The sequence below is a fragment of the Corvus brachyrhynchos genome, unplaced genomic scaffold (genome assembly GCF_000691975.1).
Source record: "Corvus brachyrhynchos isolate BGI_N302 unplaced genomic scaffold, ASM69197v1 scaffold115, whole genome shotgun sequence".
NCBI classification, from domain to species: domain Eukaryota; kingdom Metazoa; phylum Chordata; class Aves; order Passeriformes; family Corvidae; genus Corvus; species Corvus brachyrhynchos.
In genome coordinates, this window is record NW_008239553.1 from 21,548,275 (window position 1) to 21,561,166 (window position 12,892).

The 12,892-nt window shown below is 35.5% G+C and overlaps 1 protein-coding gene across 1 annotated transcript in view; it reads right to left on the reverse strand.

Moving 5' to 3' along the window:
* Positions 1–10,316, reverse strand: part of MBIP (MAP3K12 binding inhibitory protein 1) — a gene marked incomplete at its 5' end in the record, with an annotated part of 11,659 nt that extends 1,343 nt beyond the window's left edge. The window contains 7 exons of the mRNA XM_017741642.1: positions 765–803; positions 2,044–2,141; positions 4,680–4,832; positions 6,504–6,569; positions 8,032–8,128; positions 8,233–8,445; positions 10,110–10,316. Of these exons, the coding sequence (XP_017597131.1) occupies positions 765–803; positions 2,044–2,141; positions 4,680–4,832; positions 6,504–6,569; positions 8,032–8,128; positions 8,233–8,445; positions 10,110–10,316 (873 nt within the window). The remainder of the gene's footprint in view (positions 1–764; positions 804–2,043; positions 2,142–4,679; positions 4,833–6,503; positions 6,570–8,031; positions 8,129–8,232; positions 8,446–10,109) is intronic.
* Between the last annotated feature and the right edge of the window lie 2,576 nt (positions 10,317–12,892).

The following is a 12,892-nucleotide window of genomic DNA, read 5'->3' on the forward strand; positions in this document are numbered from 1 at the left end:
TTTATATCTTCTTACACAAACCAGTCATCATCCTTTTTATAAGAATATTTCACCCTATGCAAGCCTTTCTTTTCCTAAACAATCCTACTTTCTCAAGTCTCAGATGGCCCACATCCCATCCTAAGCATTCTCCCCAGTCCATCTGTCTCCAAGGGTGATGGCTAGGAGCAGACAAGGTTCCAGCCATGGTCCCACTTGTACCAATGAAAACTTCTCTCTTGTGGCTAAGGTACATGGCTAATGCATTCCCTTATGTGATGGTGTTGTGAAAATGGCAAGCCTTACTTACAGGAATCTGCTATATTGTTGCTATATTACCTGCTATAATGTTGGGTCCTTCTGCAATACTTTTGCCAAGCCAGCCATTTCTAATTTTGCCTTTCCAGAAACCAGTAAAGCAAATTGAAAAATAATTTTTACATCAACAAAAACCACTAAGCCACAAAACAGAATGACATTAATAGAGGGCTGATCAGAATACAGAAATTGCCTGTTACTTTCAGCTTGATTAATAAAATTATTGATTTGTTTTATTCTATCATCCTTCTAACTGGTGAAAACACTAACTTACCCTAGTATATATTCTTAGAAGACCATGTGAGTCATGGTAACACCCACTAGCTTTCTGTCTCCTTCCCTCTCTCTTCACCAGCAAGCTATCCAATACTGATGCAGCTATTTCTGAGAACTTAGATATTTGCTTCGTAGAACTTTCCACTCAAAACATCCTAAACTTAAGACGAACAAGAATTAATAGCACTTACATGGGGAGATTGAATCTTTCTCCTCTTGCCAGAACAGCTCTGAAGAAAAGACATAATCAAAATAGACTTAATGTTGCACTGACAGAGGACCACAAATAATTCTGTAACAACATTGTCAAGAGTCTTTAAAGTATAGAAAAAAACACTGACTGCCATTCCATGGATTAAAGAAACCTTTTTTATAATTAAGTACTTTGGATCATGAGAAATACTACTGGAGAGCAGTCAGAAGCTGTTGAAGCTTCTCCACACTTGGCAGTCAACAACTATCAATTTAACTGAAGCTTCCTTCAGACAGAATTAAGCTTTTGAAACTGTCAATATTTTTCTCCCTAAAATTTGCCTATATCCACACCAATATTTATGCAAAACTTTGGATAAAATGTGCTAATTACTGTGCAATACTACTATTGCCACCATCACAATTTTTTCCCTGATCCTCCTTCTAGAGATCCTAAAGCACTTTCAATAGAAATTTCAGCTTATGAAATTGTATGTTTTAACTTCTGGTTTTCAGCCACTTAAAGGAATACCCTCACAAATAAAGAACTTTATTGGTTTCCAACACAAATTTAAAAAATTATAAACAAAAATGTGTAATATTGCTATTGATTTTTGATTACTGACTCTTCTCAAGCAAGAAGATACAAATTAAAATGCATTCAACAATAAAAGAGACATTCTTAGCCTAATGTAGTAACAACTAATGTTTCTTTGTCCTAATACCCTTTGGTGAGTTAAGGTTAAGGTATACTATTCAGAGACAGAGCTCTGCCTGAAAACCAGAAACTAAGAAAACTAAGCCACAGAATCACATGAAGGAATTTTTAAGGGGTTTACTCTCTCATCTATTTAGAAGTTATTCGCATAGCGTTATCAATCGGATCATGTACAGAAGACCAAATGATTTTAGTTGTTTTAAGACATTAATGATTTCTATCAAAAATCAAAGCTTCAGTCAATTTTCTTGACATAAGAAGCACTTCAGATTTTAAGGCAGGGAGGAGAAATACAACCTCTCTTATACATTTCTTACAAATTAGTTAAGCTTGGGTGGCAGCAGTGTTTTTCTCCTAACAGATACATCCTTCTTTTGAGTGAGAAATTAGGTAAATATGAACTTGGTTAGATGATCCACATGTAATATAACCACTAACCAAGCCAGAGTTGTTTATTAAAAGTGTCTGCCCTCTAAGTTTTTCTCTGTACATCAAAGATTCAAGCACAAAAGGCCAAAACACATTTAGGTATGGCAAAAGAAGGTGAGAAAATTTCTTACTACAGATTGAAAATATTCAGGAGACAGTCCTTCCAGCTCAAGGATTTTATCTTCAAGCTTCTTAATTCTCTGATAAATGTCTCTTGGTACTGGACCACCTAAATACACCAGTAGTAATGCAAAGAAATCAGGAAAAGTGCTTGAATAACTTATTTAACTAAAGATTGCAAGTTTCAAATTTGCATTCTTCAAGATTAGCTATCAACCAGTAGCTGAAACAAAATAAATGGATGGGATAATAAAAAGGAAGGATAATTAATATGATTCAGGATAAAACCTGATTGATAAGCCAGTGCAGTCAATGAAAGCAGTAAGACAACTTCATGTAGTTGGCTGAAGTATGTCAGACAAGGTCCCTGAAACAACTAATGATCACTCTTACAATACATTGGTCATAAATGAAACGCTATCACTTCAAAGCTGACACCAGCATTAGGAGAGAGCAGATGGGATGGCAGACCACACATGAATTCAGCTTTGATATCTAAGATAGGTTTCTTTCAGAACAATCTCCACTGAGCATCAGAGGTTAGAGGACAAGTATGAGTTGTGCTTGACAAAGAACAGCATTTGCCTGACCATAGATGGGAGAACAGGAGTGGGGAATGTGTGCATTGAACTGAATAACAGAGCTCTGGAAAAAAAAAAATCAAAAACATAACCAAACAAAAAAGCTCCCCCAAGAACCACCCTCACAAAAAAACCCACAGCAAAACCAACTCACACCACAGAAACAACAGCACCAAAAAAATCCCACCTCAACCCACTTGCTGTTTTCATCTATACTACAGCAGCTTGGGCTCACTTCCCCATGTAAAAACAGAACTGATCAAAAGATCAGCCTTAGCAAGCATCTTATTTGCACTCCATAGTATTCTATAATGAAATAACTATATAAAACAACTATCACAACTAAGTACTGGCTATTCCAATTAAAATGATAGTCTGGTTCTGAACCATGTTGACAACCAAGGCCTTGGCAAGCTTTTCCTTTTTGACACCCATTTCCTTTTATTTCCAGGTCTGTTAGACAAAACAATTCTATTCTGCTAACTACCAAAATAAGCACTAATGTGGGGTTTTGGAGGTATTTTTCCATTCATCTATTTCGTCCCTTCAAAGAAACAATTTTGCAGGTAGCTTCCCTCCTTCAGTTCTGCTTTCTACTCATCACTCAGCACCTACTAATTAAATTGGCTCACCTCTCACTCTTAATATTGCTTTCTCTTAATGTAAAGGGAAAAGAGCAATACTGCACTAGAAGCTGTTCTGAAAAACAGCCAGTGAATCAAGATTAACTCTTTCTGTTGCCAGAAACAAAAACTGGTAGAACAGGTAGCTGAGGCATGTTACCTGCTCAGATGAGTATTTTTTGCACAGCTGCTGGGGTATGCATCAAATAATACAGAGATGTTCCCCATGAATGCTGATTTGAACAGGAGTTAAGCTGGTGTTGCATGCTTCCATCTTCTTAACCTATATTATAGTTTAGCTGACCCATTCCTTCAAACAAAATAATGTCACCTATTATAGGCACAACCTGGAAGCAAGGACCCCTCCTTAGCTACCTCCAATCATTATCCCTCATATGCACAAACTCCAAAGCTACTACACATTGTAACCCTAATGCTGACCAGCCACTTCCAAATTCTATTTCCATGCACAAAAGCCAGCTTATTTTTGAGACAGCTACACAGCTAAGCATCAAGCTCTGACTGCTGCCTCCGAGTATCTGCACATATCTTACTCTCCTTCCTGCCAGAGAACTTTAATCCACTACACAGTCACAGGAATCTAGTAATCTAGTCAATGTTCCAAGTATTTTTAAGAGAATGGATTGGCATCTATTCAGTATTCAAAAGACAAAAAAGTCAAGTGTGTCCATAGTGTCATGCATAGAAAATTCACTTTACCAGATGGAGATCAGGTTTCTGTTCTACTTTGAAAAGAATTTTCAAAAAAAATACTAATTTCTCATTCCTAAGTTCCTCATTGATTTATATTATAGAAAACTAGGGTTGGGGTGAGGAAAGCAACTACCTAAAAAAAATGTCACTAGGCTGATGGCTATGGCATGTATTTTAGTGAAAGGTATGGACTCATGTTTGCAGGCCTAAAGGGAAGTAGTGACAACAAGCTTCCCACATTCTGGGAAATAAGCTTTTCATCTAAATGTATTTCAAGAAACATCCATCTTTAGGAAAAGGTTTCAGGTCATCCCTTGTGTTGATTCTACCACCAGCCCACAAGTTGTCCATGAAGCAGCCCTTCAACCTAAACTCAGCTTTTCCTGTTCAGCGGTTCAAGGCAGGACTCCAGTGGCTACGGAGAACCCCCACCTCCAGATACTCCATACTATTTTAAATCTTGTTCTGATGTGCCTCTCTCTTATTTGCCACCACATAATGGGTACACTTACTAACTCAGCATCTCAAATTTGGCATAAATCTGGGTTAGTTTTTGGGCATAAAACCCTAAACAGTAGACCATCGTACTTGGGGTGACTAAACCCTTCAGTGGATCTATCCACTGTTTTTACAGTATCATTTTTTATAGACTTGCCCTGTTCCACCCCAGTAATGATAACTGTAGTATAAAATGGCACACCAATGTCAAAATTAAAACACGATACAAACCTGTTTGTAACCGTAAGTGTGCTTCAATGTTTTGCAATCTCTCCTCAACAGCTTGGTTTCCACAATCATGCATGGGTACACTGGCTTTGTGACTGGGCCCATGCGTTCCTTCAGATCTAGTCTGAGGCCCATATGTATTTACTACCCTAGAAACTGTTTAAAGACAAAATAAATTTCACATATATGCACATGACGCACAAAGCAGATCTAACTAAAAGAATCAAAGTATTCAAGCATGAAAACCTGTGTTAAATCAGTTTCATGAAAGTCTTGCATACGAAGGGTTCCACATACATTAAGATCAAAAGCTCAAGTAAAAGCATTTTCCTATTTTTTTGCAGGAGTAACTAAACCTAGCAAAAACCTAGGATTTTACATATGCAAAGTAAAAGAATTACTCATACATTCATGTAGAATGGCAGTGTCAAGAATTTGTCATCAGCTGCTGATAAACAGCAGAAACCTAGGTATCTATGTCAGCAGTTATACATGTGAGCTTTTGTGAACACAAAGAAGAGGCCAGACCTCATATTACAGGAAGCATCATAAATATATGAAGATGAGGGGAGGTACACAACTGGAAGAACCAATGCAAACCTCAGCAAGGAAGTTCACTTCTAATTTTTGTCATTTGAGTAAAAGCTTTAGTGACTCTTCAGCTGCATTTGGGACTATCTTTTACCCGTGCTGACCATGTCTTCATCAGGAGATTTTGATCACTTCTTGTTAAATCACAGTCATTTCTTAAGTTCTCCTCATAGAATTACTGCAGTGTACTGCAGATTTAAAGACTATACTGGCAACTCCAGATGCTGAAGCACACACACACATACACCATTCCTACTCAATACTTCATGAAGGCCACATGCTACATTCTTGTTTTAATTTATGCTGGTTTTACTTCCAATTCCTTTCTAAGTGTTTTTCACATTTCAGTTATGAACTGTTCCTTGAAGTGAAAACTTCCCTTTTTACCTGTATCATGCTGCCAACTTACAAATTAACACTCAGTTTAAAACACTGACTTATTCAAAGAGGTTCTGTGTGAAAGATTCTAAAATTGAACTCACTTCCCCATCTCCTTCTTAGCTCACCATACCTTCCAATACTTATTATTGTGCTTTACAGTATTATTCTGAATTACAGAATTCAAAATAATTATTGGTTTCTAGGACCAATACTAAGTGGATAACTGAATATTATCACTCTCAAAAATGGAGAAGAGGGTTACTTTCATTCTCATTTTGGGTATTTAATTTGTTTTTAAAGAAGGGTAACTTGCATATACCTAGAGAGTAGCAGATGAACAAGCAGTATTTTACACACAGCTTCTGTTAGACAATCGCTTCCATATTATTTATGCCTTTCCAAAAGTTAGTGCAGTGATAAACTCGTTCCCCAGCACGTCACTTCTTATAAATCTGTCTTAGAACTTCCACTGTCCCCAAATTATATTCTATTTCAATACACTTACTCCAATTAATGAAAAATAGAAGATAATCCTATTCAATCTCATTTCCTTATTGATGGCTTCACCTTAAAGAAAAACTAAGAATTGTTCAGCTTCTCTGTCCTCCTTTATCTTTTCCACATTTCGTTTCAGACAATGAAAATAGGCTATTTTGTTTTGGTCTTTAGTGCCTAACCATTAATTTAGATTTAAAACCTTGGAGACATAAATGAAGATGTAAAAGTATTCACTAGAGTCAAAAATCAGTACGTTAAGTTTGCATTTTTGAGCATTCTATAAAAAGTTTTGATATCAAAAACTTATCAGTGCAGTCATATCTGGACACTTAAATGGGTATTAGAAGAGTTGCTTACCCTTTATATGACTTTTAAATCCAGGATAGGGTGTGAAAATTGCGTCTGTTCTGGCACAGCTATTTTCTAAATAAATAATGACATAACAAGTGAGGTCCTAATTATGTATTTATAATTGAAAATATTCTAACCACCATCAGCCTTGATGCTTTTAACAAATCTAATTAAAATGCTTCAAACAATAAAAAAAAAATCAGAAATACTTAATTCATTCTATAAACACTTGCCCATTAATAGTTTCACACACTTGCATGGACCTACTAGTTTTAATTGGATAAGTCACTCGTATTAATGTGCGCACGTATGTATAGAGAAATTTACTGGGTAAGGACCAAATTTATTTGGTTCTTACTTTTCACTGCATTTCTCTGTAACTTATTTCTTTCTTCCTGTACAGAAGCTTTTTTCCTGCTTACCATTGTTATTCTGGTTTTATGTCCTTTTCTGAAACTCTTCTATTTTTGACTGATCTAGTTTACTCATCAGCACTCTTTCGTAAACCTTCCTGCATTTATTCTGATCCATGTGAATTCTTCCATTTGCTTAACCATAGAAACCTATAGTATGGACCACCTTAATTTATTCTAATGTTTATATATTAATCTCTGTTCATATACACCAAAGCTTTACATATATTTTACTATGCCTGAACAACGAGACAGGTCTTATTATCATTTCTTCTGTACTTAATTAACAATTTTGGGAAACAGTGTTTTACTTTCTAGCATATTCTACTAAACTTCATATATCCTTACATTCCAACTAACATTCAAGCAGTTAAACTCTCTAAGAAGCTTACTGAACAATAAGCTTTGATCTCTAAGAGCGTAAGTACCTCACAGAGACAATGCACATGTGGGCTCACAGGTACTTAGAAGGTATCTCTATACTACTTATGTAGTTTACATATATAAAACTGTCTTAACTTCAAAAATCCATTTGGCTACAGTTACTGATCCTGTAAAGGGGATCCAGTCTACCAGATGGATTTAAGATTGGTTACAGATACAGCCAATTGTACTAGTTGGTGTATGAAAAACACCAACAATGTGAGCAATGTTAAAAAAAAAAAAAAAAGGTCATTTCAAGTAGCTAGTAATTCAAATTCATTGTAAAAATACTTCTTTGTAATTTAACTAGCATTAAATTAACTTCAATTTGAATATGCAATTTACAAGACATTTCTGAACTGCAATTCCATTTACTTTGGAGGAATATCTAGTTAAAACACTGGGAACAATAGCTACAAAACCATATGAACTAAGATAGCAGCTCTTAAAATTAACACAGTAAGAGATACAATTTTTCTGTATGGAATGCCTTAAACGTTGTCATCCAGTGACTACTTTGTTTTTCTATCTGACATCTGAAGTACACATTCAAGTACTAAATTTTAAAATAAAGTTACTCTTAAGAGAAAGTTCAGTTTTAAATACAGATTAGTGCTTTTGGAAAATAAAAAAAATTAAACAAAAAACCCCACACAACTTAAATTCCTATGAAGATTAAAGTCTGGCTAGCCAGTTACCTTGATTACAATCAATAACATTGCAAAATTCCCTGACATTATTTTCATTGATCTCGGCTTGTTTCCTCTCGATGAAAGCTGATATCCGCCTGTCAATCTGCAGGTAACAAACATGATGGCATGTATCTATTTCATTCTTTAAATTTAAAATTTAGAAAGGTCTTTCATTTTTCTGTTTTCAAATTCATGTAAATCACTTACTTCTGCTTTTCCAGCTTTTATTTGGACCACTTCTGGATCAAAATGAAAATGAGCATCCTTCAGATCTCTCAAGTCATAACTTCCATACTTTTCTTCAGTCTGACTGTTACCATCATAAACATCTAAACTTGTTTGACTTTCTGTTTTACCTGCAGGTTCAACATGGCCTATATTTTCCTCTTTGATCAATGACTGTAGTTTTTCTAAGAGAGGCTGAACAAAGAAAACAGTATGTTAGGGTTAAAAAAATAAAGTCCCAAAGCCAAGAAGACAAGCACTATTACAATTTCCAACCAGACCAATGGAAATAATTTTGGGAATTACAACATCTTCCTCTGACAGAACACAGTAATAAGATTAAAAAGAAGTTCCAAATATTGTGCACACCACAGTTCTGACCTTTTTGACCTGTGTCTTTTAGAAGTTTGAAAACTCCCAAATTTCTGTGAAAATCTGCCCATAGTCCTGTGTTACTAGCTAAATCAAAGCTTCAATCACTGGCATCAATGCCACTTAATTAACATGTCATTCAAATGCCTACTCAGAACAGTAAGGCTTAGTATTTTTCCTCCTTAACATGAAATCCAGTGCTCTTACACTGTAAAGCCTTTACTTTATCACCACAGCACTACATTCTCCACTTGAAACCGTAGTTGCCCAAGTGAATGAGAGAACACAGACATGAAATACATAGGCATTATCATGAACACATGCTTTGCTTGACACGGTTGATTACCTACTTAGGTCATGAAATTAAATGAGAAAAGGCACTGACATTTGTAGCAGGAAAAATGCTTATTTTACTGCAATAACTCTTATGTACGATGTAACATCTAAACCTTGGTACATGTCCCTGTCTCTTTTTAATTTCTATCAGTTTTATCTAGTCTGAATTTCAAGGTGTATTTCTCTCTATAAATTACTTTAATTTTTTAAAAGACAACATGATTTTTAGCATTTTCTGAAATGGAATCAAATTCCTACTTGCAGTGTTCTTACATATTAGACGTAAATTTTATTTGCTTTTATCTTGCATATTTTCTCTTTCTGTTCATCACACCAAAGATTTGGTGGATTTCTGGAAAACAAAGGGTCTTTCTTTTACCTACAGACAAGAAAATACAGAAACTTCCTTTTTCATCCTCTCAGTACTATGCACCTCCAATAATTCACTGACTAGCTGAAGCAAAATAGTAGTACTCAAACCCCCATCTTTTACATATGAACTATCAAGGTCAAAACACTGTTCAGTTACCAGCTGACAAACTGCTCACCCTCCCTGCCATGCAACTAAATTACTTTTGGCAGGGTTGGAAAGTTTCAAATAGTTAAAAGAAATGACAGTAATGGTGACTGGCTACTTGGCAAGATGAGACATTAATGTCAAAGAAATTACTCTTTTAAAAAAAAAACCTACGCTGAAAATATATTTAATTGCAGTAAGACACTCCAGGATGTGTCATGCTGGGATAATGCCACTTCTTGAACCACTGAAAGCACTCTATGAGCCTCAAAACTCACCCAACGCATGGAATCATTATCGTAGCATGACACACACCTGCCGTGTCTTATTGCTTAATTATAACCCACCATAGATGGAAATGTATCACATTTACAATGCAAGTCTAGAAATCAATGAGGCTGCATTTATTCAGCCTGCTCACCTACAGTGGCTATTCCCACCACTAATCTGAAAAATCCGTAAGTGTGAGTACCTATGGAGCATAGTGGAATCCCAAGCATTTAACACTTCTGCATTCCTTTTTTGTTGAACACAGCAACATAAGATCAAAATTACTGAAATTTTACAGCAGAGATAACTACTTTTAGTTGTTGATCACTTTTTTGAAGTCAAATGTGTCCCATGAAATATTTACCTGTAAACATAAAATATGCTGCTGAAGTGCACTAAACAGCAACGCTGGCTGAAGGGCTGATGTGCTCTGAAGCTTGCTCCAATCGATTACAACTTTCACAATATCGTCTCCAAGATTAAGCTTCAACAGGGCAAAACAAACACAATAAAAAATTATATTATCTGTATTAACATCAAAAAAGTATACAAGACTTCTACAAGACAACAATTATGCTCAGTCTCATATAGATCCACCCCACTTTTAGATGAGAACATTGGAAAGATTTGCTATCAATTATAGTGCAAGCAGCTATCATATTCTCAGTAAATTAGTATTTGTAGAATATATTCTAAAACTAAAATTTCCTTACTAACTCATCATGCTTTCATTGTATTAATTCAGTCCTTGGATTTATTACATTAATTCTTGTATGAAAGCATATTGTTCATGTTAATCGCTCACACCATCTTTTCTTTTAGTGGATACTAGAACCACCAGTACGAAGAAACATGACCCAGGATAGCAGTCTCCTGTAAGTTCATGTATTTTATTCCAAGATTGCAAGACTATCTATGCCTCCATGACCCATGTCTGATGTAACACCATGCCACATTCTTGAATTTTTACTTGCTGCTAACCCAAAGGAAGCTTTATTTTAAAAATAAGTGCATAAAAATAAACATTTTTGAAAATCTCAAGATTTAACAAACTCTAGATTACACAGCACCACTATTAAACCTATTTTCAAATCACACTATTTTCCTGTATATACATTTGTATTGAAATTAACAATTGCCACAGTCTATTTTCACTGCCAAGGAATTGCAATATTTAACTCCCAAGGCAATAAAGAAAAACATACATAATGAATTTGAAGTATTATTTAAAAGAACTATGTATCTTCTATAAGCTAAAAATACACTAATACAAAGCTGATTGTCAATAATCTCTGATGAACTAACACACTTTCACACCTAACTTTGCCCTTTTTGTTACACTAAAGCTCTTCTCAAGATCTTAAAGTAGTGCTCACTTTCATTTCCCAAAGTTAAGTAGGTTGTTCTCCAACCAAACATCCTGCAAGTGATACCCCAAACTCTAAATACAGATAAAATTCTTGTTTGAAATCAAGAGGACCTACATGTACTCTGCTTGCAACACTGAATTCCCAATTCATATGTATATTTGCACATCTATCCCTCACTCCTTCCATTAAAAAAAAAAAAAAAAAAAAAAGTGGGGGTGGAAATAGAAAAAGGTACCTCAGGAAGATGACAAAGGTGACCTTTAAGTCATGGTCTAAAGATATTTAACTTCTACCAGCATCAAGTATTATGAACAAGAACACAAAATGCATATGCACTTGTGTCCTGAAGCCACCACGAAGTGTATGAGGAAACACTGAGAACTGAACACAAGAATGCCTCCATCACTCTGAAGACAAAGCAGTGGATGACAAGCTGTCCCATGTTAGTTTCAAATCCCAGCATTAACAGAGTTTTGTAAAGAGCTATAAACCTGAACCTTCCTTCTCTAGTTGAAGATCAGCCTTGTTACATTCAGGGTTAATTCCCAAATTACATAGCAAAGGAGACAGTCTAACTAGATATATAATGTATTTTAGCTCATTTTCGCACAGTTATGCCTGTTTAGTAGTTACGCTAAGTACATAGGACGTAGGAAAAGTAATGTTCTAGGATATACTAGTCTTGAACAAGACTAAAGAATGTATTTAGAATTTAGTAGGAATAAAATTTACTTTAGGAATTAAGCTACTGTGCATATGTGATCATCTGAAGCACGCATTTCTGCCCTAAGTTTCTAGAGCAACATCTCCTATATTACAGTTTACTGACAGTGTAAGAAAGGTGTAGATTAAGCAACCCGAATGAAACAAAATAGAAGTGCTACTGCAATTTCCTAATAATCCTCCTTTTTCAAAAAGAATAAGCTTATGTGTGCCTTCGTATCATAATGGACAACTCCTGTCCAGGTGGTTCAATGCACAAAAAGCAACAGAACTTCTAACTTAGAAGCCAGTGATACTTTAACTCACAGACACTGCTTTTAAATAAAAGAATAAACCCCTCTTGCATCAACAAAGGTTTCTAATACAATAGAGTAAGTTCTCAGTCTTTCACATCCTATTACTTACTAAAACTGTGACAAAGAGATTTATAAATTTAGTGTTTTGATAACTTCAAAGCCTTTGTCTGATTACAAGTCCACAGCCTATTCTGCAGCAATTTACAGGATCATAAGTAATTTCAGCCCTTTAAAATTAGTTTTATGTTAACACTGCCTATTACTTGAATCTTAAAGAACTTTTCAGGATCAGCTATATTGGTTTCAAGAGTTGCCATTGTCAGATATCCTCCTGGTCACGCCATTGATTGCTCCAGTAAAAAAACTCCTGTGTCAGAAATATTCCTGCTTACAGCCCAACTTACTAGCATAAATCCAACTTAAACTACTATGATGAATCACAAACTGTGACTGCTAGCAATCTGCCACATGTTCACTCATCTCTGTAAAAGGGAAACGGGGAATCAGTAGTTTCAGTCAAAAATGCAAGATAGTTTGCTAGAATCAGTAAGGGGGTAAAACACAGAAGTTAAATCTGTCAGAACTCAAGCACTGGCAGACAAGTGTGTAACTTAACTGGAAAGGATCATAACTGAGCAATGAAGAGGACTTTCACAGCTAAGATGGAGCAACCAGATCCTTCTAGCTCATTGCACTGGACAGTAAAATGGGTCTGTTGTCATGGAAAGAAGACACTCCAAACACCAATCAAGAGAATT